The sequence below is a fragment of the Plectrocnemia conspersa genome, unplaced genomic scaffold (genome assembly GCF_051122295.1).
Source record: "Plectrocnemia conspersa isolate PC_06_02 unplaced genomic scaffold, ASM5112229v1 ptg000002l, whole genome shotgun sequence".
Lineage (NCBI taxonomy): Eukaryota > Metazoa > Arthropoda > Insecta > Trichoptera > Polycentropodidae > Plectrocnemia > Plectrocnemia conspersa.
In genome coordinates, this window is record NW_028277166.1 from 11,231,568 (window position 1) to 11,257,575 (window position 26,008).

Below are 26,008 nucleotides of genomic sequence, written 5' to 3' on the forward strand. Positions count from 1 at the left end.
AAATGTATTTTATTGATTAAACAGTATTTTATAGCTGATTAATAATTATTGCGATATTTATTTAAATTAATTTTGACATATGTCCACCATTTTAGCATATGGCCGATTAGTTGCCTTTCTTGGGCTACGAGTGCCGTGAGTTAATTTTGTGAAGAATCGAAGATGCCAGATCCAGGGGATAGATTCTTGGCTTTCTTCGACACTGTATGGTCGATCTTCGATGGACCAGTTACCTGGTTTCATGGTGAGTATATTTACCAATTGAGCTGACACATCAACATCGAAATTTTAACATTTGCCTGCTTTTGATTACACAACTCAAAAGGTATAATAGTCAACATCTTTGTATAAATAAATATCAAATTTTCAAATCCAAATTTCTTATTATGTAATAAACGAGAATTAGGTTATGTTGTCTATAGTTTTATATTTACATTTCATTGTTAATTTTAATATTATAGACAATATTGTAACTCCAAACCAAAAACAATACCCATGGTATCACCAAAAGTATCGTCGAGTTGCAACTGTTGATCACTGTTATGAAGATGACCCTGTGTGCGAATTTGAAGCCGACTTTCAATTCAAAAGAGACAGGTTGGTAAATCATTTTAAAAAAGTTGATATACAGCGAATATAATATTTAAATGTAATTTCAGGTTAGTAGAAACTGAGATGCTCAATATACTCAGGCAAAGATTTGAAGATTGTACATTGTACGAAGCTCCAGACAATCAACATTGCATGAAACTTTGGGACTATTACAAAGACGCCGAAACTAACTGGTTTATTAAGTGTATGTATATTTTTAATTGATACATTTTTATACCACACCCAAGTTACAAATCTAACTAAATGAAACAAGTCCTTGGCTGCTTTCTTTTCTACCACTTCAACTTTGCTTTCAAACATTGTTTGCACTAAATAGTGTACTGCTTGATTTGACAATCTTCTTCCATTTGTTGATTACCTCAATAATATTAATGTTGTATAAAAATATGAATTAGCTGCGTCTTTCAATTTATTGTTAATCTATTATTCATCATTTTTTATATGATACCTAGATGGAGATTTGGGCGTTTACGCTAATGCTCGAAGATGTTACATGAAGCAAAAGCATCGTATGCTTTGGGAACGCCGCCATGGACCTGTCGGCACTGGTATGAAGGTCGAAGAGTAATCGATGCTTTTATTTTGAGAAATAATTTACCAAAAGTTCTTTTTTGATAATCTAGAACGCAACGTTGATAGATTTGCGTTATGAATTGTTTTGTTTTAAATTAGATCATTTTAATGTATATATATATACATACAACTTAAAAAACGCATTTTTATTTATATACTTCTATTCCCTCATCCCTAAACAATCATTTATCTGGAAACTCAAAATCAGCTAAACCAAATTTGTGGGTTTTCCATTGTAATGGATAGAAGTCAGCAGTACCTGCGTAGAAAAATCCCACTATGTGTATTTCATCAATGGCTGAACAGCGCAGACGAATTTGAATGAAAGTCCGGTATCTATTGGTCTGCACCCCCACTAGGCCCGGTTGGTGAATTAATTTCGCTCGGTTGCGTGTTAATTGATGAGAATGAGAGAGAAAGTATAACACTACTGAGTCAACGCGACTTGTCTTCCTTCTTGCTGCTCAAAGAGCGATAGTGTATGCATGCGACTGTTGTATCCGTTTGCAAAAATGCATCTCATTATATGTGACACCACATATATACGTTTGATTGTATTGATGAATTTATCCCTGATTTTCGACAAAATATTTCTGCTATGCCAATGAGTGGATATTATTACTTATTATTTTATTCAATGCGTAAATATAGTACAGAGAAACACTTAAAATCCCAACCCAGTATTTTTTTATATTTATATAGATATTTAATTATTAGAAGCAATGTGTACTAGCTACACATCACAGATAAGGAAAGGTTAAAAATAATCCTAGAGTAATGAGGTCCAAAATGTGCAATAATAGATATTAAAAGATTTAATAAAATATGGTTTTATACGAAAATTCGATAGCAATTGAGAAATAAGACATTTTATACTTATGAATAAAAATAAACGCTTTATTTCACTGGAATTCATAAAAAAAATGTAAGTACAAAAAATAAAATTTGTAATACAACATTCTTTACTGATAAAAATTACATAATATTACTGAATTTTTCCTTATGCATAAACATATATAATTTAAAAAAAAATGTAACGAAATCTTATTATAAGAATAAAAACATGTAATACAACAAACACACCTACAACGTTTGATTAATACATTTATTCGCTCACTATGGAAAATGTATATTTTTTAATTATTAAATCATATTCTATATGACCTACCAATATTTTTATCATACTTGTGACGTTATCAACAATTAGAAAATAAAAATGAGCGTACACCGCCGAGGAATGTAAATACGGCAAATCTATTTATTACAAATAGGAACTCTAATAAATCAAAGCGATAAATAAAAATAACTTAACTAATAAATACCCTGCATTTAACAGAATCTCAGAGGGCGATCAAGAAACTAATTGGGTTGGTTAAATTATTAAATAATCGCTACATAACATATTTTTGGTCACATATTAAAAGCATTATATAAAATGAATAAGGTACGATAACAATACACAATTATTTGATCTTAATTTTCGATATATCACTTTGGGGGTGCCGAGAAAATGGCACCCAATGCAACTTTGGCTCAAATTGGCATACTTTCATTAAGTACAACTTATTCTTTTTATTTATTTTTTATAAATTACACATACATTTATATACCACACTACATAGATCACAGTGAAATTATTATCAATAATAAAACGCTATGACTGTTGACTTTGAGCCAATAAAATGATTCCCTAAAATTACATATCCATTCTTAAATACGACGACACACAAAATAACGCACATATAAAAAATACGATTTGAGAATCACACATCGGCTATATTATATAGATTAAATGCATCTGCACCATATCGCATGCACAGCCATGCCGAATTTAAGACAATTGACACGTTTTTTTTTATTGTATACACGTAGCTAAATAATCATCTCAAACATTTACGTTAAAATAGCTTGATTGTAAATTTTCAAATATTCAATCGATAAATGCAAAAAATTAAATTAATTTTTTATATCATATATAAATATATATAATAATGTAAAATGTTTAAGTGTAGTCGAAAATGAATAGGGTAAAAATAAATTATGATTCGGATATATTACGAAGAATAAAATTTAGTATCTTTTTAGGTATATTATCGAAGTCGTAAGAAAATACAAATTATTTGTAACGGCAGTTATGAAATACTTGTGCGATTAGGTATATACCCTGCATGTCCTCGTGGACTACACTATAATCTCATAATGCAATCAAATTGCAATATTAAAAATAATTAATAATTTTTTTCCAGTAAAAAAATTACAAATAGAATGTTTATAAAATACGTTATACATATATTTAAAAATGACAACAATAATCAGTCTATAATGTGATGTGCTTTCTGTCATATTTATTTTCTCCCCGCTCTTTTTTCACCTATGTGGGAGAATCGAATTGCGCTGCAAGCCGAATGCGACCTAAAAAGTAAATATATTTTTGTAATTGAAAATATAATATAGTTTATTCATTAAATTTTAAAAATATTAATTATAATACTTTATAAAATCAGAGGAATATTTAGAGTTCTAGAAATTTTGTTCTGGTGTTACAATTTATGAAAACTTATGTGAAGGTATAATTCTTGTGCTAAAATAGATGACAAATACTATTTCGATCCACTATGAAAAAATTTGATGAAGAAAGGAACGCTAAATTCCTATTAAAGCATGATAATACAAGACTGCACACGGCTCAACCGACAAGTGTAGTTTTGGCAGATCTATAAGGGGAATTACTACCACATTCTCTATATTTGCCTAATTTAACTTTAGTGATTGATTACCACCCAATCAAAGTGAAATAAGTACTAATTTTCAAATGACAGATTCTTCTTATTATAATAACTCTAAGTCATCATATTTTAATCGGGAAGCCATTTCTAATTTTTAGTGAATAATATTGATGTAACGTTAGTTAAAAACTATGTATGATTTTACGTTTGCTTGGTGCTAATAGCTGTGGAGCAGGATGTGGTAGCAAATTCGGAGCAGGCGGCGCTGGTGACATATTCCAAGGACCACATGGAACTGCTGGTGGAGTTGACCATACGCCGCTCTAAAAAATTCAATTTAATTATTGCAACATAAGATCCATGTATATTCATAATAATCATTGAATTATTAATACTTTTTGGCCAGGTGGCGTAGTCGGTAAAAGATCCACAGAAGTTTTCTTTTCTAACGGAAGCAACCTGGTGAATCCGGGACGGACGCGGAACTGTCCAGATGGACTCTTCTCCCAAACATCACTACCGTATTCTACGAGCACGTCGATACTTGAAAATCCTATAACACGTATAATTTATAAACAACGAATTATGTTGAAGAAGTACATAAAAATATTTTCAATTACCGAGTTCTCTAAATGGCAAAGGATGCATATAATGTTGCTGGTATGCATTATTGATATCCGATGTAGTTAAAGTTTGGTCTTTTTGAAGACCGACCATTCGTCCGATGCAGCGCCATATAGGGGACAATAGAACATTTCCGTTCACCAACTAAAATTTCATATTAATTGTATTAGTATATTAATTTATGTATGTAACGTCGTATAGGTACAAGTATATTTTACCTTAATGCAATTTTTCTTCTCCAATATCGACAATGGTGGTTCATATCCCGCCAATTCCTGAAACTCTTTTTGGAACTGCAAAAGAGGCGAGCCTCCGTTGGACACACAACGGTCACTTGCTAATACGGAGTAAGCTAAGAGCGCTGTTGCCCCCCATCCGCTGACTTTATCATTGCTTTTTCCTTTAGACCTCTCCTTCTCCGCCGAGTTATCCAGTGTTTTATCAGGTATCCATTTAGAATTGCGCGTAATCATCGCACCGCCTTCACCGCATCCTTCCATTACCTGAAACACAATAAATGTTAATAGACATCAATTAAATTAAATAAATAAATACTTAAAACTGTAATTTTTCACAAAAACACTTCAAAATAAAATAGTGAAGATTAATATAATTTGCTATTAGAAACCATAAAAATTAGACAGACATCACAAAAACTAATTTAGATTTGGTTAGATTTTTATTAAAATTTAAAAATTTGTGTACGTTGATATGTATTGAATATATGGAGTTATAAAATTGATTGAAATATGTAATATATACATCAGATCCATAAAATAAGGATTTTTATATTTGACACAAGTGGTACCCATTTTCTACGTCAGAAGCACTGGCTCTTCTTGAAATATTTTCCATCACAACACCTGGATCTTTCATACGTTTCCCAGAAAATATGACCTACTCCGAAAATAACCCCTAGTGTGATTTTTCAGGATGTTTTTAATATAAGCCCTAATTAAAAAAATAGGCTTTCGAGTTTAACTCTGTTTAGTTTTCGATATATTCTCTTTCCCGCACAAAGATGTCATTTGGGGCAGCCAGGTGGAGGCATTTGTCTCACCTTGAATTTGGGCAGAAAAATGCATGTCATTTAAGCCTCCGTTAGTCACAATAGTATCAGATACATGTATCATTTTTTTCGTTAGCACGCTTATGCTTTTTTAATTATAGGTTTGGATAATACATCTGTTAGTCATAAAACTGACTTCGACAAGTCAACAGGTAGTATAATATATATATACATTACGATCATTCGTAGTGTTTGTGAATTTCGTTTTATTATTTTTTAACATTAAAATTAGTTTTATTTTATAAAATATTTTTAGATTTAATAATTAAATAAAAATTAAAATCGAAGAACGTACAATATTCGGCATTTATCTACACAAAATACATTACGACCATTTAAGATATTTTTTTCATTCCTACTTCGTTTCTAGATTTATTGTAGTTTTTTCATTTTCACTTAGTAATATTATTTCCTAATCTTTTTACTGATTCATATGTGATATTATTTTAGAATGACCGATAAAAATAACATTTACAACATGAACAAAGAAATGCTTCGATTACTGACTGCAGATGAAAACGTTGGCCAATAGTAATTTTCTTTTCATCGTTAAATAGTGCAATAAACGCACAAATTATTTTTATTGGTAACAATCAGTCTATAAAAAGTAGAAGAGATTTTTTAATGAAACTCTAACGTATGACCACTTAAAAGAGGAATTCCGTTCTTTCAATCTTCAATCTTCTTTCAATCAAAATTGGACAAATTTATCAAACAGTAAACCTACGGATAATGTAGATAATCAAAATGTTTCTTCCAATAAAAGAAAATGTATGCCTTGCACAAAAAATAAAATATCACGATTGACAAAACATCGATGCGCGTGGAAATTAACGTTTGCGAAATATGCTATAATGATTAAAAATTAAAAGATGAAAAATATTCGTAGAAATAATATCACTGTTTAAGTTTCTCCAATTGTTTGTACAAATAAGGTTAAAAATATTATACTAAATATTTGTTTGTTTTTTTTTAATATATAATTCTAAGCTAAAAATTGAACAGATTTGTATTTTATTTATTTATTATTAAGTGAATAATAATTTAAATAAAGGTGTATCTATCTGATACATTGCGACCAACGGTGTTCCGCTGAGCATTGTGGCTAACGGGTTAATGGCATAATATGAATCTAATGAAATTAAAATATTAAAAAAGAACGACCACTGACTGGCCTCCCTCCACGAAAAAAGCTGAAATGACGTCCCTTATTGTAAACCAAAAATTCTCCAGTCATCACTAAAAAAAAGTAAAAATATTTTTTAAAATATGCGGAATACATTTTCACCGGTAGATATATATTTTTAACATTGAAAATATAATTTATCTTGCAGGTGCTAGAAAAATTATATAATTTCAACTTTTTCATATGTAGTAATATATACATTTACATACTTATCAATATGTATTTACATGCAATGTACAAATGTTACAGTGAATGTGTATTTTTTTATAATATAAATTATATTTTCACTAGTGAAATCCAAATATATTTTCACCAGTAGATATATATTTTTACTATCGAAAATATAATTTAACTGATAGGCACTAGTAAACTTATATGCTGCTCTAAAATATCTATAAACTCAATTTGACAATTGCGAAACGTCCATTTGCTGTGAAACCCTAACCTAACCTAATGAAACTTCTAAAACTTTATTAGGTCAAGTCCAAAATACAAACTAAGCCAACTCAATTCTCAGGGGAATATAAGCAGAAGCAGTATAGACAAACGTAGCCTCTTGCATATTGCTCCATAGTTTGTCTGCACTTCGATATTATACATTTTAAAATTATGATAGCTATCATTACCAATATTACTGTGGACTTTTGTAATTCATAATATTGTTATAAAAATTCTTAACATGAACGTTAGATAACCAAGCGTTTCTAATGTGACAGCGACAGCACGATTCTATTGCTTTTGACGTGAATTCTAAACAGTTTCCATTGAATTTAGCTAGAAAGATGCATGTCATTTAATGAAATCGAAAATATTAGAAAAACGACCAGACTGGCCAACTTTTGCCTCTCCCCCCTGGAAAAAGCTGAAATGTCGTTCCTGCTCCCTTATTAGCGGGGATTTAATGGATGCGAATGTTGATTCATCTTTTAGAATTTTTTTTCGGCATGCGGCAACAACGCATAATTTGCAGTGTTGCCACATTCAGGGCTGTAGAGAAAGAAATCAGGCTCTATGCCATATTTGCGCTAACACAGTCAGTTCGAGAGCTATCCATGTCATCATTATTCATAATTGAGAAAGATATGGCAAATCTGGGTTTACGCCCCTTAGCTCTAAATCATACGATACGGATATACGTTCATTACTCCTGTTTATATTTTGAACAAATTTATAGAAATTAAAATCGTAACTATATTTTGTATATTTATCATCAGTATAGGTACATAAAAATAATCAATCCCCAAATATAAGCCACATAGTATGAAGACCACATGGGCGAATGCTCCAACTTGATGCAACCATATTTCATGCCTATTCTGAAGTATGCATAAAATTTAAAGCATTTGTGATACCATGCCCGCAAGAATGTCCCTGTGTTCACACAGGGACATTCTTAATAATTTAATTTATAATAACTACACTTTATTTGCCACAAAGATAAAATAACTCAATTTATATGTGAAAATTACAAGCAAACTCATTAGATATTTTCAATATTGACATGTTTATTTTAGATATTGTTAATTATATTTTGATTTTTATTGACAAAATCTATCGATTTTTGACCTTTTTATTTTCACAAAATATACTTAAAAATATATTTTTTATATTATAACTGACTTATATTGTACACGTTGAATTCATTTAAAGATGTGCATAGGCTGAGATTATAATTTTGAATTTTTAAAATAGAAAAAAAACATTCAACCTTCAGGTAACTTTTTGATTAGTCAATAAAAATTTAAAAACTTTGAACAAAAATACTGCTTGGACAGTTTTAATTACATTATTTTAAAAAAATCATCTTAATTTAAACAAATGATAAGTTATATAGAAAATGATCAACAACCTTTTTTGTCATACTAGGTTGTGCATTAACATATTACAAAAATACCTATTATTAAGGTATTTTTATTTTTTATGATTGATGCGATCAACCCACCAGTTCACAGTATTTATCTGTTGTTACTATCTTAACTTCTTTGACCAATTCAAAATTAATTATTCCATGAATGTCATTGTTACAGATAATGAAACAGGTTTTGGGATTGATTTTACTACCCGCTTCTTTGATAACCAATGCTTTTGGCGTTTTTAGTTACACAGTATCAGATACAAAAAATGCATATTTGTTTCTACAATTGATGATATATATTTAATATTGAAAGTAGTTGTATGTATTGTAAATTTGTATGAGTTAAAAATATAAAAATATTAACATTCACGTACTAAAAAAATCCCCATATTTCACAACATAAATACATAAAATAGACAGCACAACCTCATTCCCATATAAGTCACATTAAATAATTTGATTGAAACATAAAAAAATATTTCAATTATATATTTTCACAATGTTCCGATTTGTTCCTCCATATTACATTGATGAATTTGTTAGTAACGTATTTAAAACCACAATAAAGCTCAATGTACGTACTTGTAAATTAGGCAATAATCGCAGCAACGTAATAAGATCTGTACAACCGTAAGCGGACGGAAGCAAAGCGTAACCGTACAAAGAACGGAACGTGTGCGGCAATGACGCTAGAGATACGGGTAACGGAAGTGCCGCGAGTTGTACTCCGACTACTCCTCTGGCCGCCTCTGGGCGCAGCCCTACAACGCGCTCTCCCTCCTCGTTCATCCACATCTGTTGCCACAACACAAATTAGAATCTATCTCATTGACAATAGAACAAACAAAACAGTATGAACCTCGACTGTATCTGGTATGGCGTGGAATAAATCTTGAACTTTTGGCAATCCGTAATGAGCAACACGAAGCTGTCGACCAAAGTGCGTGTGGTAAGCCGGCACAAATCTAGACAGTTCCAAACGACAGTTTGGAGCATGTCGCAAAAGCTCAGCAGCCTACGTTTATTTTATAAATTTTGTGATAAATATCGTTTAAACACAGCGACATATAAATAATACTCACTTGAGATGCAAAATGGCGCATGCGGGAGATCTCTTCAGGCGTTTGACGATGTCTTGGAAGACTTATTCTACCTTCTTCGGGTCCAAAAGATACACAATAACGAGCCACGCTACCGATGAGATCTTCTAATCTGCAAACTCCGTATTCGATAGCTTCAAATTCTCGATCTGTTAACAAAATATTAAAAAAATTATAAATGAGGGAGGTATTCAAAATTTTACAAAAATCAAAGCTACGTAAGCTAGTTAGTTTAGAATTAATAAAAAAATTGTGAAGTGAAAATGACTGATGAAAAAGAACAGCGGGTGTGTGTAAAATTCTGATTCCTGCAGCTGAGAAGTTCACATAGCCTAAGAAAGCTTTCAAAGATATAGCCAAAAGTAAAGCTCAAGTTTCTGAGTGGTTTAATAAACGCATTAAACGGGGTGAAATGTCAACTGACGACAAACCACGCTATGTCTGCACTTCCGCGAGCTTCCACGGCAAATGCTGAAAAAGTTCATCAGGTTGTTCTCGCACATGTGCTGTAAACATCCTGAAAAGTGGAAGAGTAGTGATTGGCTTTACAATAGCAACTTAATGGGAGATGTTTTGTAGAACAACTAACAGCATTCCAATAGTAGTTTTTAAACATTTAATACAATATAAAATACGATGATAATGATGCGATAAAAGAAATTTATGTGTAAAATAAAACATGTTGATTAAAAAGCAATCTACTGAGAGTAATGTGCGATCATGTACTCTGCAGAGAACTTTTATTGTATGGGCTGGACAAAGGAAGAAAACTGAGCATGATCTATTTACATTGAGATACTGTTCTTTTTCTTAAGATTATTTATTGCCTTGAATTTGTAAAGTATTTTAAGGATATTATCTAAATATATTTTAATATTTCCTATATGTAGATTTCAAGGAGCACTATTTTTAAATACAGCTTTGGCCAAAATAGTGGGGAGCCCTAATAAACACAAATGCAGCTGTTTTTAAGCTGGGGATCCACGTAGCCATTACCTAGGGTCCGCGAAACAATTTTGACATTAATAAAAACAAAAAAAACAATGAAACATAATATAGCCCAGGGCGACTCAAATAATGGAACAGTAACCTTGAAATCTATCAAGAAACGTAAGCATAGAAAATATTGTGATTCATCATTTGGTTTAACTTCTATCTGCAATACCTGAAATAAATACTTAAATAAAATACTAAACTTAAATACTTTCTAATAAAAATAAATAAAACTAAAATCCTATTTTTCTTTGATTTTACTTTTATAACTTTTTATTATCATTTATCGAGCAGTAAAAACAGTAATATTATTTCTGGCTTTTGTGGAAACGACAAAATGAATTTATGTAAGAGTCTTTCATATTATGCAACTTAATTTTTTTCGACATTATTTTTTTAATCAGTTATTTAAACAAACTATTTAACTAACAAACTGTCTGTCACTGTATTTTATTTATATAAATTATAAAATATATTAATGTATAAAAAGCTAGATAGATTCCAATTTTGTAATTTAAAGCTAAAATAAGGTTAGTTCAAAAGGCGCCAATTTTTGTTTTATCTTAACTTTTATTTATGTATATATGTATAGTAAAAATGTAATTCACTACATCACTATTGACGATTATATAAAATATATTACTGTCACTGGAAATTGCTGAAGCAAATAGAAATTAAAAGTAAACTAGCGTAAAAAAGTATTAGTGCTTCAACACGTGTGCAAGACGTTACACCATCAGACCCAAATCGAGCGAAATCGTTTTTTATAAAAACAAATTTCCACACCCAGTAGAAAATAAATATTACGAATTATAATTGTCATTTATAATTTATAATCGACACAATAAAGACATCCAATAAAAGGTAATTGTTGGTGTACAGTTCAAATCTCAGATTTCATTGGCTAACGTATTCAAATGCACACTCACGAATAAGTGTACCACTTACTAGTAAGTGTGCGGCCGATAAGTCGGGCCACGAAACACTTATTGGTAAGTTTCCGGCCGATCAAGTGTTAATAAAAACTATTTTAAGCAATATTTAACTAATAAATGTTTTGTACGAGTTTGTTGTATTATAATTTGTAGCTTTTTTTATTCTTTTTAATACTATTTTTATTCATTTTATGTATGTTAATAAAAATGTTCTTTCTATATTTATAGGTTTTGTGCATTTGCGCAAGACTATCAATTTAACTAGCAATATTTATAAAACATAGTGCCTATGAGATTATTGAGCAAGAAATTAAGTCTCAAGAATGAAGTAAAATAATTCGGGTTGAAGTGAGGTTTGCAAAAAAAATGTTTTTCAAAAGGGGGTCCACGGACTACATAAGTTTAAGAACCGCTGCCCTACTGGATTACGCTCTGAAGAATAGGTCAATTCAAAACTATCCTATTTTCTATTGTTGCAGAGCCTATTTCAGTATTCTTCTATTATGGCCATGGCTGTATGTAATTATTAGTTAAGTTACTTACTCAGACATCGCTGAAATAGCTCTGGTAAGTGTTGCAGCATTAAAGATTTATCGGGTTGCGCCCGCAGCACTTTCAGCAAATCAGCTGTGAATCTTTTGATCTGTGCTGAATGACTCAAAGTTATGACACGACTAGCGCCTTCACCCATCACCTATAAAAATAAAACACGTATATAGCACACATACACCTTTTTTAAAGAATTATCAACCCACCTGTACTGTATGATTTAAAGCTTCCAATAAATCAGCAAGGCGTGTGAATCCATAATCGGCAACCCTACACTGACGTCCAAAATGCAAATGGTAACTAGGAATTAACCTACAAAATAGCATCTGACACTTGGGCATCGTGCGCAATAAATCTAGAAGCTCGCGAGAAAGTAAATTCCTTAACGAAACTAAAGAACCGGGAACGTCTTCGTCGCTGCTCGTTTGTCCGTTCCCTAAAGAAAATGTTTATTTATATATATACACATTAAATTTATAATAATATATTGGTAATCTATAAACCTTCAATGGTGGAAGTGCTGGAATTCGCAATGATCACTTTACGCGCCCTGGGATTGAGTAGATTTTTAATGACTACACTGCGGACGCTAGAAATCAAATGTTCTAAAGGCACTCCTCTGTTGTGATCGATCACTAGTTGTTCTCCGAACTGAGCCTGATAGCACCGAGGAAAGCTACAAGTAATCAATAATATGTTAAGCACATTCTTGATAAAATAATCGATCGTCAATATTTACCAATGAAGTAGCAGACCACCTCCGTGTTCGGTCAACATTGAATGCAAACGATGAGATAAAACAGGTAGTTCAATGTACACTGGGAAAAGACCGACTCCACCGATCACTACTTCGTCGCCGTCTTCGTTCATATCTGCACCGTGCAATTTGCAAACGTCCGATTCAATCCACCACTGAAAGATTTTTATAACAAAATATTTTAAGTACATAGTAACGCCATAAATAAATAAGTAATAGTCACCTCTTGATTTTGTAATTGCGGTTGAAGAGGAAACGGATGTACTGGAGGTGGTCGTATTAATTTTACTGAACGGCCACGAGGACTATCGACAAGCACGCAAGTGTCTTTCAAACGTGCTACTTCGGCCGCTGGTAAAGCGCGACCGTGTTTGGAGGCGTAGAGTTCTCGTAATCTGAACAGTGGTAGAGTCTGATCCGGTGCCGCCTAATTACAAATAAAATTAGTTATATATACATAAAGAAATGGCTGATTTTTCACTACAAAAAAACCTACTCCTATTCCATACAACTAATATTCCAAATCCGTTTAAATATATTCTTACTTTTTATAATTATTAAATAAATAATCTTACTTTCTTTGTATTGTTTCCTATCCAAAGACCAAAAACCTTTTGCTAGTGTTCTAAAAAAACACAAAATAACCCATAAAACTATCAAAAAAAAAATAAACTACTTATAGTTACATGGCGACAGGAATCCTGACTACCTATAGTATTTGAACTTGATGAACATTGAAAGTCTGCAACGAAGAGGATATTGCAGTACCTACATATATATAAATAACATTAAATTTATGTCTTTATGTATACACTCCGAAACCATTAAATAGACCTATATATAATTTTGCATAGTTGTTCTTTAGGATCAACAATCTCTCATCTACCTTTGCCACCCATTAATTTGCCATCTGTATGTAATATTATTGATTTTGATTGCACTTTAGAGCATCGAGGTAGTGAATATAGTCAACTCACTCAACCTACTCAAACGTTTCATATAATTATAAATAATTATAGATTAACCTGAAGGAGAGAAGCGACTTGAAGTCTCAAAATCGGAAGACATGTCGGCGCTGGCGGTGGAGCTAAAGAGAGCAGTAGTCGTCTACCAGCAACTCGCCTACGGTGCAAACGAGCGACGGCTAGTTGAGCAGCGCCAGTGCCGCAGACTCTCACGCGAGCCCAAAGAGTTTCGGCTGATCCCCGAATGCTCACATCGACAACCTAGCACATACCGATTATTTTTACATCTCTAATGCGATAGATCGACTAACGAAAAGAAACTCACCGGAACATGTTCGCTGAATATCCTATGCAGCATGTTGCGCACTTCCATAGGTTCGGCAGAATGTTCCAAATTCGTTACTGTTATATCGACGAACGTCGGTCCGTTCATCGGAGATCCTGATCTAGCATCACTATAAAACGATTAGATTGAGTGAAATTATACACGTTATAAATCAAGATTGACTTACCTGTGATCGCTGACATCTGACACATTCCAATTGTTTCCGTCGATCATGGTAGGACTAGGAGAAGGCGAGGGAGTGATAGACGTTGCTGGCGAAAGCGATGGCACTGGTGATGGTGACGGAGAAGGCTTCAAATGTGAATTTTGTTCTCCGTATCCGTCTGTATAAAAACATATATTATTAGGATAATTTATGTGAAATTGTTTTTTAAAAGTAATATAAAGATTTAAAATAAAGAGACTGCAAAATAGACTTTGTTTAGAACCTGGATATTCCTAAGCTCATATACATAGGGGGCGGTGGAAAAATGACTGCCTTGTATTGCTGGGCGCTAAAAAAATATTGTAAGAGAAATATGTTTTTCCCTATTTCACTGTTCATCAAACAACAAACTAGTGCGAATCAGGCATGCAACACAAAGGATTAGCAATAGCTTAAAATGGTCACCGCACTTACAACATGCGTAGAAGTGGAACAATGTAATCATTCATTTTTTTAGAGGTGTAGGTGTAATCATATCGTAGGTGTATCGATATAAATAAATAAAAATACAAAGAAGTACTCGTTTAAATAAATCCTACATATTTTGTATCTGAAACGTAATAAGTAAATATTTGGTATCGCTTAAGACTAAGTAAAGCAATAAATCAGTATGAAATATGAATTTCAAAATCACTACAAAAAAAATAACTTTTAAAGCAAAATATATTAGTAAAGATCTAATAAAATTACAAATCATGATGATTCATTGTTCATTAAAATCGTATTTCGTGTCTTAATAGACAACTAAAGATAACAGGGCAATTTCAACATAAAAATAGCTTAATATATTTCAACAGATACTCAATAATAAAAAAAAGTACTAACTGTATGGTTTGCGATTTCCATGAGTTCCTCTGATACTTCGAAGGCCGACAGGAGTTAAAGGCGTGGACCGCTGAGCACTGCGACTCACATTATCCTCGGAGCATGAATGTACCAAATGTCCATTATTCCAACTCCCATTGGTCTGAACCTGGATGTTAAGTTTTATATAAAAATTTCGTACTACTATTACTAAGTCATACTATATAGCTGCGACAAACTTGTGAAGACGCCTGCTTGGGCGCGAACGTAGGCATCGGCGGCATGATTGGGGCTACGGTGGGAGCGCTTGTCGATCTACCCGGTCCGGTGTGATATCCATCATCGCTTGAAGATCGAATTGCTAAATATAAAAAAATGATTACAAAAATGTTACAATAAAAAATTGTGAATAAGTTCCCACATACCATTATAATAACCTTTTCCTGTCGGGAACACGCGTATCTTGTGTCCGAACACGTCCTCGCCGTCTATTCGCTTCAAAGCTCTGAAATTATTAAATATTATCAAAACGATACGACAATGTTAAAAAATTAAAGTCATACCTATCTTTGGCGTAATTGTAATTTAACATCATGTTTAATAATCTTAATAATCAATGTTTTTAAAGCAACTATGTATTTAAAACAGTCACGGAAAATAAAAATGATTCGATTGTGATATTTTTATGCAACCACATCACTGAGTATCGAGGGAGTTAGAGCGCCTTATCACTCCTATCGCAGACTGAGAAAGTAATTCTTTATTAATTACTGTCTTATCCAATGACGGCCTAATTGATAACGGCACTTAACCAATGAACATTGACCTTAAGTTTGCCACATCGGGTTAACTCGAAAGAATCTTTCACAATACTAAGCTAAAAACTGAGTTAGCACAATTTATACATTCAAAAAATGATATTAAATAACATAAATTTAAAATATAGACTATTTATATCGATTTATTATTAATTATTTTAAACTAATAGTATTATCACAACTATGTAGGTAGTAATGTAAGATAGAATTACAGTCATTATCAAACTGTAGTTGCGAATCGACCGAAGTTTATTTTGTATTTCACCTTTGAGCTAGATGATGAGTTTGATATCGAATAAGCGCTCTGGGAGGGTTTATGCTAATCACTTTTCCGCCGCAGTTGTCAGTCAATTGATTCAGTCGACGAGCCAAGAGTGTCGCATGCCAAGGCGCAAGTGGTAATCCGAATACTCTTAAATTATATCCATTGGCATCTTTCACTTCCTAAAGGTATAAACATTAATCTTTATTAGTCATGGTGTAGTATTTTAATCACATCACATAAAGCAAGCAAAGCAAGCCATGCACATATAAACAGTATATTTATTATAAGATAAGGATAAAAATAACATTAAGTTCGGCTCAAATTTATCCTTTTAGATTGATAAATTCAATAATGTAAACATGTCATTTAAATATGACATGTATTCAATTTGACTGTGACAATAATTTTATTACAAATAAATAATAATTAATTTTACTATTTAAAGTTCAATAATGTTAGGGATACTGCGTACTTCTCTCAATAATAAAATATTAATTTAATTTATGTGATTGTTCAAAAATACACACGAATACTGGAGAAATGTCACATCTTTCTATCAAAAACGGACCATCATTACTTATACATACAAAAAAAAAAAACCATACTACAAATTTCAAAATGTGACTTGTTGGTCATATTAGTAACTAAAATCATATTTTGCTTTTCGTTGTTGATAGTTTAAAGTCAATATAAAAATAGTAAATAATAAAACTTGATCAAGTATTATAAATTATTCCTGGCTCAGCTCAAGGTAGCATATTTGTAAAATACTCCAAAAAAACAAAAAACCTTTTTTGCGTAACATCTGTAAATAGATACAGATGATAATATTTAGTACAACCGTTTAATATAATCATGATTATTATTTTATTTTTTACTTTGCATATATCTTTATTAGATGTTATCGTATGTATAGTCCATCCAAGATGTTAGCGCTCATCTTCGTTGTGTTGGAAATAAGGGTGCGTGTACGCATGCATGCATACATACATACACAGTTTTCCGCGAATTTGTTTACACCGATAGGAGAACGTTACCAATACTAAATCAGGGCTGTTTTAAGGGTAGGGTGACCATACGTTGGAAATTGAATTAAAAATTATAACGTGTTCTATTTTTATTATAAATTATTGTCATGTTGTGGTATTTAGTAATCAATAAAACAATTTCTGTAATATTCTATTGGTATTTTTAAAAATATTATATTGAACAGATATTCAATCTGGAGAGTGATACCAAAACTGCTCTCGTGTTTTTGAGTTAAATATGTACATAAATAAACAAAATAAGTAAGATAGTGATATTTTACACTTTCCTCAACAAATTAAATTAAAAAAGTAAAAATTAATTGCACTTGTAATTTCACATGGTCACCATATTATATTTTCTCACCAATACTGTGACGATGAGCGTTCATATCTTGGACGGACTGTACACTAGCGTGCAAAAAAAACGCACTACTTCTCAAAATCATAATTTATTGGATTTCACGGATTATTTTTACCACTCATTTAGTGATATGTCTACATTGTTTTTAAGTAGTTACCTAGCTAATTAACTGTCAGCTTTTGTAGTGAAAATACTTTTGATGCCAAAGCGTCCCTAAGACGATACAAATTTTAATCTATCCTTTATAACAAATGATCAGTTCAAAGTTTTTAAAACAAAATATCGTAACGGGTGCAATAAATCAGGCTAAGAATAAAAATGACCACTCTTGAAGATCGAATTACACTACTTATTGAAGTGATTGAAAGAATTTATCACGACGAAATAGACCACAAACTCATTAAATCGTTGATTAATTCTGTGCTTTTCCATTAATAAATTTCAAAGTTTTTATTATTTATTGGCAAATTTGACTATTTTATCATGTATTTTAATTTCTTTTAACACTTAATCCGCCGGATTCCAATTAACACGCTTTTCAGGGACTCGATCGTACAGCCAGACACGTGTTAACACGCTTTTATGAAACTACCTTTAACACTCTTACCGGCATATTTGAATATTTTAGGGCACCAAAATGGATTAATTATATTTTAGACAGTATATTCTTTTAACAGATTTTGTTATTATAATTCTTTCCATACAAAATTAAATAATTAAAAAATATTATGACGATAAGTAATAATTTAACAATTTTTAAAAATCATATCCATGGACAAACAAACCTTTTAACCTTGACTTAAATAAAATAGCAGCTTATGAGATAAACATCGTAAAATATTTCGCTATACGATTTTCTTTGAAGATATATTATACACCCATACCTCGCTATACGGCCTTTTGCTATAACGGCCCTCTTCAATTAAGGCACGTTTTCGATTAACGGCCTAAAATGTTTCGCTATAACGGCAAAAAAACTTTTTTTCGATGTCGATTTTTTAAAAAATTTAAAAATAGATTTAATTTGCATAATTTTAAAATGAAAGATGAAGCAGCTAGCGCCGAAGAGGCCGCATCTAAGGAATATCCCAACATTTTAAAGGGAATTATTGAAAGAGGTGGTCATAAACCTGAACAAGTGTTTAACGTAGACGAAACAGGGCTTTATTGGAAGCGAATGCCTGATTGCACGTACATTTCAAAAACCGAAAAATCTGCGCCTGGATATAAGGTGTCTAAAGAACGATTACCTTTGCTACTTGGTGCAAATGCCGCGGGTGATTTTAAGCTAAAACCACTTTTAATATATTTGTCCGAAAATCCAAGGCCTCTTAAAGGACTAAATAAAAATCAATTACGCGTCATATTAAGATCCAACCAGAAAGCTTGGATGACTAAAGCTACTTTAGAGGATTGGTTCAAAAATCACTTTTGCACAGAAGTGAAAAAATATTTGCGAGACAATAACTTAAGCAACAAGGCTTTTCTAATTATGGATAATGCACCAGGGCATCCTACTAATTTATCTGAAGTATCTGAAGATGTCATGATTGAGTACCTTCCGAAAAATACAACAACTCTGATCCAACCAATAGATCAGGGTACAATAGCCACTTTTAATGCATATTACCTACGCCGAACTTTCCTACAACTTATAAGGGAAACCGATGGTAAATCTTCAATTAAAACATTTTGGAAAAACCATAACATCAAGGATGCTGTTGACAGCATCAGTGAATCATGGAAGGAATTAAAACTAACAACAATGAACCATGTTTGGAAAAAAATATGGCCAGAATGTGTAAAAAGTACTGATGCAGAAGTTAATTGCCTTCTTGAAATTAGGCAAAACATTTTGGATCTAGCACATGATCTCGGCTTTGAAGGTTTGAACGAACGTGATGTGCTTGATCTACTTGAAGCTGATAGGGAATCCCTTTCATATAAGGAACTCATTCAGTTGCAAGCAGAACCAGCATTTGATGAAGAGACAGAGCCTGTTGTATTCAAACAGCTAACATCAAAAAAATTGTCAAAAGCTTTTTCCTATTTCGAACAAGGAATAAACATCTTCCTTGAAAACGATCCTGACGTCGAACGTAGCGCTAAAGTTTCTCGAGGAATTAACTCAGCCATTAGCTGTTATTAATCACTGAAGAACGAAAGAGACAAAAAGGCAAGACAAACAACGCTGGACAATTTTTTTAAGCCAGGCCCATTCTTACCAGCGAAAAATGAAAATGAAATTTCTTCATCGTCTTCAGATTAAAGCCATTTTAAAAAAAATTATATATGTATTCATACACATATTTTATGTAACATTAAGTTGTTTCATTTTTGTTTATGGATTATTGTTGGTTTTTGGAGTCTGTCATTATTTTATGTACAAATGTATGTACTTGTTATGTATGTATTTTTGATTTAAATGAAATAAAAAGATAAAATGCATTTTAAATGATAAACCATGTTACATATTTAACAAATTTGGAACCGATCCCATTGAATTTGTATGAATTTGTATTAGAATAATTGATTCGTTATACGGCTTTTCGCTTTGCGGCCAAGTTTCGTGGAACGTATCTAGGCCGTAAAGCGAGGTATGGGTGTATTCATTTTTATTTAATTTAAAAAATATTTTTGTTGCCACAAAGATAACGATAACACAATTTATATGTAGTCTTATTTCTTGTATAAGGTCTTCTTTTTAAGACATCTTTGATTTTATTTTGGATAATATTCTCCAAAACCCGTTACTAAGCACTCATAAAATATTTTTTATTACTGTTTGTAATAAATTAGGATTTAAAAAAAAAATTATATATAAAAATCGCTAATCCTTTATTATGGTGGATGAGTCATTTATATGGTGTGACGCGTAGCTAATATTATTATTTCACCTAGACGCGTAGCTATATTTAAATTAATAAATTATATTGCAACATAAGTTACTTATTATTTTAAAAATCCATTATCAGAGAAATTTGAAGTCAGACCGTCAAATGGCTATTTCATTTATGAATGCGTCTACCTACAATCAATGCTAAATATTTTTTACCATTAATCCTCAGTCATTGCACATTATCTTCTAAGTTGTACATTTTGTTTTAAACACACATATTATTTGCGATTATATTTTTTTTTACATTACAAGCAAACAAATCTTTATATGTCAGAATATATTCGCAAATAATACTGACCTTATAAACTTTTGGAAGACGCTTAGTCAAGCTTGTAATAGAATGCGATTCGTTAGCGCAAGCTAATAAAACTTGAGACGTACTATTACTATTGTGAATTAATATAACTTCCATCTTTCTCCTAGAATAACATTAATTTAAATTAAATTAAATTATTATTAATTAGATTATATTTAAAAAAATAGTAAAAGTATAAACACCTATGACGAAAATCGCTCAAATCGGCTACAAAATTAATATCACCGGATATCAGCAATATAGCTGGCAGTCCTACATAATTTATCGGCGAACAAGAGTTCCTAGAATGTAATTCGGCATATCGACGCATGCATTGTCTTAATTTTTCGTCAGCAGCGTTTTTTTGGGTCCCACAAACGTGTAAAAGATTCACCTAAAAATACACACAACACAATCTCAGATAAGATATTCATAGCACGATACAATATTATCAACATTAATTCATACTTGTGCGTCGTTCAATTCTTGCAATAACATTTGTTGCTCTTTACGAGTATCACAGACTACAACAAATTCTGCCTCGCGTCGTCCAGTTAAAAACTTATTCCTAATTGCAGCTACGAAAGCTAAAGCCGAACACATCTTAGGCACCTGAACACATGATAAATTGCTATATATAACAGTAAATAAAAAATATGCATAAATTTAACAAAAGGAACATAAACTCACATGACAGTTCTCAATATCCCAGAAAAATCCTATAGGTGGTAATTCCTCATTCTTATTTGATAATCTTGTATTGTTTAAGGAATTTTGAATATCATTTAAATCGTCACTGCTACTCGAATTTCCTGAAATTAATAATATGTTATGTTATAATATAGGGTATATACATATGTGTACAGATCAGTTTAAATCTTTTTATAGTAATTGATAATAATTAAACAAATATGTGAGAGGTATTGTGATAGGCACGTCGGAATATACATATGCCTGATTTAATATATAATTAATCATATGATACCATAAAAATATGGTTTATGATTAATTATTTGTAATGATCTTTTTTCAACACATCGAAAATACTATTTAATTATATTTTTTTGCTGTCTCAAATGCAATCTCTGAAATTTTCAATATAAAAATATTATATTTCGCTATTAATATTTATTTTTAAAGTGGTATTCTGTGGACATTAGTAATATTACTGTGGGCCCCCGAATATTAAACAAAGCTTAATATTTTAAATTGAAACTAAAGATAGAAGAGTTAAAAATGGTTCAAAATTTTTTACAAGTGTCACAAAAGCAAAATAAAAGTTTAAGAATCATTACAAATGCATTTTGTTTTTGACAATATGTTCATCTGGAGCAAGTGATAACTGACCTAACACTTCTGAAAATTCTGGTATCCTAAGCACGTGCTTAGTGGGGTTAATCCAGCCCTGGCTCTGGGTCCCAGATTGCAAAATTTACATATATTTCATCTTCCTATCACATTAATTTTTTTATTTTTTCTTAGTTTGTTTTCAATGTTTATTTAATTATGATAGTATTAAGAATTGTAATTTTGGTATACATATGTATTTGTATAGGAATAAAAAATCTCATTTAGATTTCTTGTTTCAAAGTAATAAATTATCTTTATTATGCCCAATTAAGATTTTTCTAATAGTGCCAAAAAGCTAACCAAGCATCTGCGTCACTACATAATGGCACCATTAGCCTACTTTATGGACCTCAGGTAATTTTAAAACTGCATCCTACGTAATGTCAGTCAATTCGTTTGATTCTATAAAAAGTCATCCAAGGAAATAATTGATTAATGTCTGGCTTCGTGATTTGCGATTTCTAAAAAAAAAAATATTCCACGGGCCGCAATAAATCAGAAAATAATAAATGTGAAATGTAATTTATGTATAAAGATTATGCCCATTTCATAAAATACGTAATTTTATTAGCACTGGAATTAACTGAGCAATGGATGTTCAAAACTGCACCAAAAGTTTTTTGTTATACCTTTTTAAAACAATAAGGAAAAAACGATAATACACTCCCTACAACAGATCTTCAAAACGGCGTATGAGTTCAATGCAAACACGTATTATATTATCGTTAATTTAAATGTGTATTACGATGGGGTGTAAGCAGTAGAAGAATTCCATGCAAACTTGTCAAATTAACAATTAAAAACGTGGAATGCCAGATCCGCATACAAAAAGAACTCTCAGGTGATTTTAATACTTTCTAAAAAAAAGCGTTAAAAATAAAAATCTATTACTACAATGGGGCAGAAAAATAATTTGACGGCAGAAAAAATAGCTGCAATTTTCCCTATTCAGATGCATAAATAAATTGTGATAAACTTCGATCTGGAAGTCTTAAAATTGCATCAAAACAACGCCATATAGTGCTTTCAGGTAAAAGAAAAGAAGTCTTACGGCAATAGAAATTCGCTCCTGAGTTAAAGAGGTGTTGAAAATATATCAGTATCAACCGTTGAATGTCGATTAAGGGTAGCGAAATTTGGAGGACGCATTGTTGCCAAAAAGTCTTTTGTTACGACGAGACAGTGAAAAGAAGTGGTACGACTGAGCATCGAAATTGGACACTCGAAGATTGGTGCCAAGTTTTATAGTCTGATGAATCAAAATTTGAAATGTGGATCAAATCGGAGAATATTTGTTATACGAACAATCAGCGAATAAATGAGTCCTAACTGTATTGTGCTAACTATAAGGCAAAGTGAAGGTTGATTTATGGTGTTGGGCTATTTCTAAGCAGCGGAAGTTGAAAACCTTGTAAAATACAGAGGATTTGAAAAAATTGTGCAGAGAGTTTTTACAGATAAAATACGAAGAAGAAAGAATATTAAAAAATATATAAGCACTCACTAAATTCCCAAAATGCCGTATGGGAATGATTACAGAGTAAATCAACCACTACATCGAACAATTTAGTTAATAGAATGCCAAGAATAGTTCAAGTAGTGTAATCCAATTGAGGTAGATCTTTTTATGAAAGCCAATTAAATGATTTTTTGTTTCAAAAATACTATTTAAAATTAAATCTTTCATATAATGTTGTTTTTTTATAATTGAATATTAAGAATATCAGCAAAAAATAGTTTAGTCTTAAACTTTAGAATGGTAGTGTATATTTGTATGTATTATACATATGTAGATATGTCATTATTGCAAAAAAAATTTAACGATTGTGATTTAAAAATAATTTATAAAAATTTGTATTGAATAAGTACTGGAAAAAATAATTTACTATTTTTGGTAGTTTCATATTATAATTACAAAACTGATGGTATGTTAGATCTTGTATGGCAAGAGACCATATGTTTAATAATAAATGCTCTGGAAAAGTGTTTTTTTTTGTGATTTTTTTCTTTGTTAATATAATATAATAAAGGGTGTGGTTTGTTCCAGTAAATAATGTATTGCCTCATCGTTCACTAACAGCTTTCGCTATTCAGGTTCAAGCAGCTTGTGAAATTAATCAAATAGTCGTAACCTATTATAACCTTCAATGACAGCAGCACACACTTTATCTATACAAACAGGTTGTTTAGCAAAATATAATATAATATTATCATATAAAATAATAGAAAATACTAATAAATATGTTTTACCGCTTTTCTTTGAAATAAAATATAGTACAATAAAAAAATGAGTTGATGATGTTTTTTAGTAAACAATGATGCAGAGAATCACAATGACTCACTTTACAAGTTAATGATAAAAGTGTTAGTATTAAACATTACCTGATCTTTTTAATCTAGGCGGAGGTGGAAATTTGAAGCCTGAGAATTTCTTCCCCATTTTTACTGCATTATCATCAACAGCTTCTGGTTCAGAGTCGCTCATTTTGCTTCACACATAAACAATTACAAATATATAATTTTCACTTTGAAGCTGAATTTATACATATATCATTATGTATTGAATTATGCGTGATATTTATGGAGAAAAATCAACAAAAGGTTATATGTCAATTCAGTTATAATAACAAAAAGATTAAGTTTTGATTTTCTACTTGACGACGCACGATTGAATAATTACATTGTTTTCGCTTATGCTATAAAAAGCACTCGTTCTGCGTTGATACACTACAATTCACGCTCGTGTCAAATACGAGCGATCGTCTCGGCCGCCTTCCATAGACGTACAGTCCTGCCAACGACGTATTGAACGATACAAACATTCTCTCAGGGTTACCAACGCAAATAATTTGCTTGGTCATCGATAATCCTTCAATTTTAGCCTCAACATGAAAAATGTTATTTCAATGTAATAATACAAACGGAAAATTATAAAAAATAATAATTTAAGAATTGATTGTAATATTGTTGTTTACACGTCGATTTTTTTACGGTGAATACATTCATAAATTAACATCAAGAAAACATAGTGAACATGTTAAAATAAGAGTTTAAAACCGTAACATATTTTTGCAAATTAAATTGTATTCATAAATATATATGGCCCCCATATCCTAACGTGGACGTAATGTTTTACAAAAAGATTTAGAATAAAATAAATCGGTTATAAGGGTGAAAAATGAATTTGTATAGTAAAAGACATAATAAAAACTTACAAAAGTATAAAAAAAAAATGTTTTTTATTTTAGCTAAATCATTATCGATTTCCAAAAATACTTGATCAGGAAAACAAACCCATTGCATGCTTGCCGGCGGTAGCACTTACGAAAATGTTGATAGCACGTGAATGATTTAAATGGCTTCCATAAATCATGTCACAGTAAATTATGTCATGGGAGTGGGGTGGGTTTAGAGAAATTGTAACAGTGTTAAATTAACAATGACATCTGGCTCAATGACATCTTGTGACATAGGGTAAGAGGAGATAAACAATTCACGAAAAACCTGTGACATATTACCGACTGGAGGTGACGGATGGTAATTAGATACGGACTGAGCCGCTGTAGTAGTATTTTTTATTGAATATTATTACAATTACATGTTAAATTATAAGTATGCGAGCGGACGGTGTGCGGGGCCCGCACCGGCTGTGCGAGTCAGCTGAAGTCGCCCAAATAATAGTGCCCGTCACGC

General features: G+C 31.4%; 2 protein-coding genes across 3 annotated transcripts; one reads left to right on the forward strand and one right to left on the reverse strand.

The window, feature by feature from the left end:
* Positions 1–74: 74 nt before the first annotated feature.
* ND-PDSW (NADH dehydrogenase (ubiquinone) PDSW subunit) lies at positions 75–1,864 on the forward strand. The gene is made up of 4 exons (XM_088181875.1): positions 75–244; positions 462–597; positions 660–796; positions 1,065–1,864. Exons 1-4 carry the CDS (start codon positions 163–165, stop codon positions 1,178–1,180), a joined length of 471 nt encoding a protein of 156 aa, XP_088038001.1. The 5' UTR covers positions 75–162; the 3' UTR covers positions 1,181–1,864.
* A 189-nt stretch (positions 1,865–2,053) lies between these two features.
* On the reverse strand, positions 2,054–25,143 carry Marf1 (meiosis regulator and mRNA stability factor 1-like protein). 2 transcript variants are annotated; one of them, XM_088181873.1, is made up of 26 exons: positions 24,996–25,143; positions 24,698–24,804; positions 21,656–21,777; positions 21,434–21,577; positions 21,169–21,359; positions 20,969–21,089; positions 16,383–16,561; positions 15,725–15,804; positions 15,539–15,660; positions 15,321–15,468; positions 14,457–14,613; positions 14,270–14,399; positions 14,005–14,205; positions 13,203–13,406; positions 12,962–13,134; positions 12,726–12,898; positions 12,429–12,658; positions 12,217–12,367; positions 9,728–9,894; positions 9,505–9,660; positions 9,228–9,440; positions 4,754–5,038; positions 4,532–4,679; positions 4,307–4,464; positions 4,117–4,234; positions 2,054–3,597 (listed from the first exon to the last, which is right to left on the reverse strand). In XM_088181873.1, the coding sequence occupies exons 2-26, from the start codon at positions 24,798–24,800 to the stop codon at positions 3,557–3,559; spliced, it is 3,915 nt and encodes a 1,304-aa protein (XP_088037999.1). In that variant the 5' UTR covers positions 24,801–24,804; positions 24,996–25,143; the 3' UTR covers positions 2,054–3,556. The 2 variants fall into 2 exon arrangements, with proteins under 2 accessions (XP_088037999.1, XP_088038000.1); XM_088181874.1 differs by lacking the exons at positions 9,228–9,440; positions 9,505–9,660.
* Positions 25,144–26,008: the final 865 nt, after the last annotated feature.